This window comes from Hipposideros armiger, unplaced genomic scaffold (assembly GCF_001890085.2).
Source record: "Hipposideros armiger isolate ML-2016 unplaced genomic scaffold, ASM189008v1 scaffold_741, whole genome shotgun sequence".
NCBI lineage: Eukaryota > Metazoa > Chordata > Mammalia > Chiroptera > Hipposideridae > Hipposideros > Hipposideros armiger.
In genome coordinates, this window is record NW_017732091.1 from 253,347 (window position 1) to 260,156 (window position 6,810).

Below are 6,810 nucleotides of genomic sequence, written 5' to 3' on the forward strand. Positions count from 1 at the left end.
TCTCACTGTTTCATTTTGCACTTCCATGACGAGTGAGGGTGAAGAGCGCTTAATGTTTATTGGTCATTAACATTTCCTCTTGTGTGAATTCATGTTCACATTCTTTGCATTTTTTTTTCAATCAACTTGTAGGATCTTTCTGTATGTTAGAGATATTAACCTATCTACCATTTTTTTAATACAAATATTTCCTCCCAATGTGTTGTTTGTTTCGACTTTGTTATTCTCCATAAGGAAAATGTACATTTGTATGCAATTAAATACAATATATCTGTCATTTAAATAATCTGTTTCCTGTATTAAGACAGTTTCCCTCAGGCTGAGTTTATAATTTTCTTCCAATATTTTTATTATTTTACCTTTTATATTTATATCTTTTAACCCTAACTAAGAAAAATTACCATGTGTTAAAAAAAAAAACCCAAAACCAAAAACCCAAATTGAACAAAAACCAGGTCAAGGAAACACCCAATTTTCATCAATAGGGAAATTGTTGATCTAAGAACATGATATTCTTTTCCTTTTTTTAAGTCTTGTGTTTTGATGTATCTCAGCCACGTTTACGAGTGTTCTTCATAAAGGTCTTGTCCATTTCTTATTAAGTTTATTTCTGAATATTTTATATTTTTGCCACTATTGAAAACGTCGTCATCTTTTTCCCATTTTATTTTTGTTTCTCTGTGTCATTTTTCTTTTATCTCATTTATTATATTTTTAAACTGTTTATTGTTGTTCCTATGTGAAAGACTGTTGATTATTATATATTAATGTCATATCCAGCTGCCTTCCCTTACTCAATTCTGTCATTATCATAATTTTTCAGTTGACCCTCTTGGATTTTCTAGTCATGCAATCATATTATTTGTAAATAATAATTACTTCTTTTTCTATTGTTATAGCTCTCATTTCTTTCTCCTGTCTAATTGTGTTGTCGAATATCTCCAGAAAATATTAAATAACAGTGGTGACAATGAATTCCTGTCTTTTTTCTGAGTTTAATGGGGGATGCTTTAATTGTTTTCTTATTAAGCATATGCTAGCTTTGGGGATGAAGTATGTTTTATTATATTCAGGAATATACGTTTATTTCTAATTTATTATTAATAGGAGTTTTAAAAATATCAAGGGTGAATGTGAAATGCCTTATTAATTGCCTTTTAAACATCAACTAAAATGATCACATGATTTTTGTTTGTAGGTATATTAGTATGGTGGTCTATGTTAATGGATTTCCTGAAATTGGTGCATCCATGCATTCACAAAAAACCCAAAACCAACATTTTGTCTTGGTATATTATCCTTTTAATAGGCTGCTGGACTCTGTTTCATAGTATTTTATTTAAGACTTTTGTTCCAATATTCTCAGATAAGATTGATTTCTTTTTTATTTTTGGTATTACTTTAGTTGGGTTTTGGAATAAATGTTATGCTTACTTCACAAAAAGAATTTGCAAACTTTTTTTTTAAGCTGAGGAACAATTTCCAATAGCATTGGAATAATGTGTTTTTTAAAGGTTTAGTAGAATTCTCTAGTGATATTTATGGCCTTAATGCTTTGGGGGGGACTTAGGCCTTGATAATATTTCTCTATTTCCTGTTTGGTAATTATTCTATTTAGTATTCTTTTGTTACTGAACTAGTTTTCTTGCATTGTATTTTTTATTTTTAGAAAATTATCTGCTGTATCTATAATTTATATTCATAGAATTGAGAAAAGAAATCTTTTTGGTTCTTTAAATTTCCTCTGTATTCATGAATCATTCTTGATTTCTTATTTCAAGAAGAAAAGAAAAAGAAGACTCCAATTTAAATATAGTAATGATTCTATAAATATATCAGGCTAAACCAGCCAATTTAAAAGACAGATTGTCAGGTAGGATTTAATGAAATGTAGCCATATGCTGTATGCAAAAGGAGCATTTAAAGCATAAGGACATAAAAAGGTTGAAAATAAAAGGATGGAAAGCTATGCGAGTTAAATATAAAACAGTAAAAAGAAAGTGGCATATATTAATATCAGACAAAAAAGACAAAACTTTTTAGAAGTAGAAAGACTTAACTATATAGTGTTAAAAAAGATTCAGTTTACCAGGACAATATAATTAGAACCTTATGCATTTAATAACATAATCTCAAACTATGTAAAGCAAAATTTGAAAGAACTATAGGAAGAAATGGAAACCACAGGAAGAGCAACAATAATAGCCGTGTGTCTCAATTATTGATAAACCAAGCAAACAAAAAGATACAGAAAATTTAAGTAATAATAAACAAGTTAACCTAGTGGACATACCGAGATCTCTCCACATAACCATTAGAGAATTCATATTCTTTTTAAACATGTGGAAAAATTAATAAAAACATGAGTGTGCTGAAATATCTATATGAGGATATTCACTGCAGCAGTGTTTAGAATACCAAAAAAATAGGAAAATGTGTAGACCCATTGGTTAGAGAATGGTTGAGTAAATTATGGCATATTCATAGTATGGACAATTATGTAACTATAACTTATATTAAAACAATGTATAAACATACAACAAAAATAAAACTTCATAAGGCAATCACTTATAACATAAATACATAAAATCATTAATTTTCCTAGATACCATTGCTAGTCAGAAAATATGATAGAAGAAAAAATCCCACTAATAAATAAAAGCAATAAAAAAAGCTCCCGTAACATGCCCAGGAATTTAAAACGTAATAAGATTTCTACTAGGACCTCTAGGATAAAAACTATAAAGTGCTATTAAGGAACATAAAAGAAAATCTAAATGGAGACAACTTAATTTTCCCTGTATTTAGCTATAAATTTGTTATAACCCTAATAAACCCCGGCAGCCTCCCAGTAGTCTAGCCCCCGTGCTGCTGCCTTAATGTTGACTTCTTGCTCCCTGTCCTATCCAGAGTGTTCTGCTGCCTCTTGAGACAAAAGGTTGAAAGTTGAGTGACATGCTTTTGTTCTAGCTGCAAAGCATCAACTGATTTGAGAGGAAGATAAAGAGGGATGGCGTTCACTCACTCAGCCCAGGTTTGTGGTTAAAAGCATAGACTGCTAGTGTCCAAGTCCCGGTCTTAAAACTTACTATTATAGTTGTGTTATGGACAAGTTTCTTAGGCTCCTGGAACAGAAACTAAGTAAGCTAAGCTCTTAATAAAAGGCTGTATTTAGCAGACACCGAGCACCTATGGTGTATCAGGCAACAGAGGGCACCCAGAGATGACAAACAGCAGAGGCAGACTGTCTTAGTGGGTAAATGTGGCCTCTAGAGTCAGGGCAGGTTTGTAATCTGACTTCAACAGGTACAAGATGTGTAGTATGGGGCAAGTTTCTTAAACTCTGAAAATCAGCTTATTGATCTATGAAATGGTGATAACATTCTCTTCCCAAGGTGGTTGTGTGGGTTAAATGAGGCCACCAATGTAAACTGCTTACATAGCATACGAGTAGAGCCCGTATGGTGCCTGATGCAATCAATGTAAAGGCTCAGTAAATGTTAGCCATGATGATTTTTATGGTTCCTCATACTTGAGGCAATTCACAACGTCCCAAGCATAGCCACCTACATTATGTTCAGTGCTTATAAAACACTGAGCTATTATGGTTATTTAGAAATTGCCATTCGTACTAAGCATATGGAGGCTTACTAGAGGCATTGTGACTAGTTTGAAATCACAGCTTCTAAGTGGGGGTGCCAGGATTCTGATCCCCAACTTCTCCGGGTCTTTATCTCATAGTTTTATTTCCTTTGTCCCACTTCTCACACGGCTGCAGGGCAAGGACTGTGATAACAATAACAAGGTCATAAGTATGCCAAGGAATCAGGAAGGAGAATTCTGACTACAAGGTCTTGGAAAGGCTGCAAGAAGGCAAATGGAGTTAGTTTTAAGTGATGCTTGTCGACTTTGGGGAGCTGGTGCCTGATGGATACAGTGGTGAGGTAAGGTGGAGAGTGGGCTGGGGAGATTTGGCTTCCAGTCCTGGCTCAGCACTAGCTAGCTGTGAGATGTTGAGAAGGTCCAGTCCCTTTTCTAGGCATGTTTCCTGAGGGCCTCATGCAGCAGGATGGGAGGGAGGCGAGGTAGGGACTGCTTTCAAGAAGAGAGTGGCAGGCTGGCCTCGTAGGCGCTGATGCCTTTCGGTGCCTAGGGCCTAACTGGAGCAGAGCATGTAAGTCTGTTGTGGGCCGTTCAGGAAGGTTGGGAGCAGGCTGGGGCCATGGGGAAAGGATGTTCTTGGAATAGGTGACCTTGGTGTCCGGAGGCACCGCTGGTTCTGCACTTTGACCGCTAGAGGGCGCTGCCTTTCAGGCCTCCCTGCGCTTCAGCAGCTGAACGTTTGGCCCCTTGAGCCGCGTGTGGCGTGGGGTCGGGCTTGTGAGGCTAGCCTGGGAAAATTTAAACTAGCAGTGGAGGTCGTGTGTGGGGGAATGGGGGTGGGGGTGGGGAGGGTGCAAGATCGGGTCTGGTGGGTCCTGGAGACACGGCCTGCACTGGAGCTGCAACTGGCCCTCAATAGCGGGAAGAGGTAGTGGGGGAGGGAAATGGGGGGACTCTCTGGGTCCACGTGCCAGGAGCAAGTCCCCTCTTCTTCATAAAGCAGAGCGGGCACGCAGGAAGGTGCAGATTAGGCTAACATCGTCACCTTCCAGCCTTCCCCAGGATGGAGAGGTGACAGCTGGCAGTAAACGCCCCCTCTCCCCGACCTTTTGAAGTGGGAAGCACGCGGAGTCCAGGATTCAATTCAAGCTTCGCGTGATCTCAGGCACGAATCGAACCTTGCTCAGCCTCACGTTCCTTTTGTGTTTAAAGCTCCCTCATGCGAATATTGTGACGATTAAATGATACCCCAGTTTTCTGGGGAATGTGGACTGTCGCTGGTGGGGACGAGCGTGTAAAGAAGAGGCTACGTTCTCTCTGCCACCAAAACCCAGATCTAGCCTCTCAGAGGAGCTGGAAGGTTAACAACCAGCTCCACAAATGCCTCTGTTTTCAGATCTCCCACAAAACTGACAAAAATGTCTCAGGCCCAGAGATGGGATCTCACCAACTGCCACAAACCTGACTCCTTACAAGTAGAGCCAGACTGTAAGTAAACCAGAGCTAGGGTCTGGAGGCCTGGGGAGCACTCGTCTGCTTTCTCAGGCTTCTGGCTCTGACCCTTTTCTGCACACCAGAGCAGGGCCTCTCAACCTTAACAGTGCAACCCTTCTGGCTGTCTGCTGAAGTCTCCTGGTCCTCTTCTCAGAGTTAACATTTAAAATGAATAAAATAAAATACACAGGATAACAAAGGACCCAAATTCTATAAAAGCAATTGTCCGAACGCTGAAAGAATGGTTGGTGGAGCAGGATACGTGCTGCTTTAGATGTAGCATCAGCCTCAGAACTGTCGTAATTGTATAGTAGTGGGGACCGTATATGACATTTTGAGGAACCTGTAACAGCTGTAATGAGATTTGAAAATACCTGTGATGTCTATCAATGGCAGATTCTATCGTGGTTTGTGGCCTACATTCATAATTGAGGCAAATGCTAACTTTCACCTGGAGACTGGTGAAAATAAAGATATCCTGTGTTCCCCCAATTCACCCATCGCAGGAATAAATCCGCGGCCCCCAGTGAAGAATCTCCGCAGATCGGGCTCCTCTTTTTACAACTAGGGAAACTGAGACAACCAGGTCTCCCGATTCCTAGGTCAAAGGTCTTCCTACTAAAGTGCATAACTCTGGACCTTGGAGAAAACTATCTTTAAACCATGATTTTCACCCTGGAGTTCCCAGGTTTACTGTCAAAAACATGTCAGTAGCCTGAAGCCTCCCTTGTTTGCAGCATAGATCTGGGATGTGAACTGCCCTCAGAGGTGCCACCCAGGGCCAGCTCCAAGCTCCACGGAGCCCAGTGGCTTGTCCCAGGCCAGACTCTGAGGGCTCCAGAGGAGAGGTGATCCGAACCTTGGTAACTTGCCTCTACTATCTATCTCCTTTCTACGGGTAAGAATGACCCTGTGTCCATTTATCCCTCCATGAGCACTGAACAAAAGAAAGTAGCCTGGGGGATTTAGAACAGCATGAGGGACCTAGGTTCACCTGGTTCAAGGTACTCACCTGGATCTCCCTCCCATGAACACAGTGTGGTGTTCTTTCCCATTCGAGGAAAGTGTCACGACGCCCGTGTCTGCTGGAGAAGAGCCAGCATGCTGGCCCAGCTGGCCAAGTGACACTTTTCTTTCCCAGGCTCCTGAGGGTAAAGGCATTTCGAGAGCCAGGGTTTCTCAGGGACCTCGTTGGAAGCCTGTCCTTGCCTGATCTGTTCCATTAACTGTCCCATCCCTGCTCCCAGACCCCAGGTCCTCAGGGGGCCTCTTTACCTCAGGACAGTGGTTCACTCCTCTCAGGCGGGGGTCTCTGGTGACGGCACTTTGAATAAGTTCTCAGCCCTTGGCTTGTTCTTCAGTCTTGTTAAAACCCCATGTCCCACTTCCGTCAGTGCTCTGCCTTCATTACTGGTATATATAGTCTTTGAAAACCACAGAATGGGTTTTTGTAGCCGTCAGGGATCTTCCTGCCTCTCCCTCCTCCACCCCCAATTGTGAGTGTTTTTCTCCTTTCTCTCCTCCACCTCCTCTGCTGCTTTCTCTTTTTCCTTTCCCTTTTTCTTGTATTAGAAATAGACTAAGGTGCTGAGAAGGCAGAGCAAAAAAGTTACCCTTTGAAACTCTTTTCTTCACCTTGAGGGACACAGACTTTTCATCTGATAATTCATAGTAAGGACAAGGCTGGTAATAGAATAACCAGAAGATATAAGG

General features: G+C 40.6%; 1 protein-coding gene across 1 annotated transcript in view; it reads right to left on the reverse strand.

Moving 5' to 3' along the window:
• CD160 (CD160 molecule) overlaps positions 1-6,504 on the reverse strand; it is a 16,726-nt gene extending 10,222 nt beyond the window's left edge. The window contains exons 1-2 of the mRNA XM_019627802.1: positions 6,373-6,504; positions 6,110-6,242 (exon numbers count right to left, since the gene is read on the reverse strand). Coding sequence (XP_019483347.1) covers positions 6,110-6,152 — 43 coding nt within the window. The 5' untranslated portion in view covers positions 6,153-6,242; positions 6,373-6,504. The remainder of the gene's footprint in view (positions 1-6,109; positions 6,243-6,372) is intronic.
• Between the last annotated feature and the right edge of the window lie 306 nt (positions 6,505-6,810).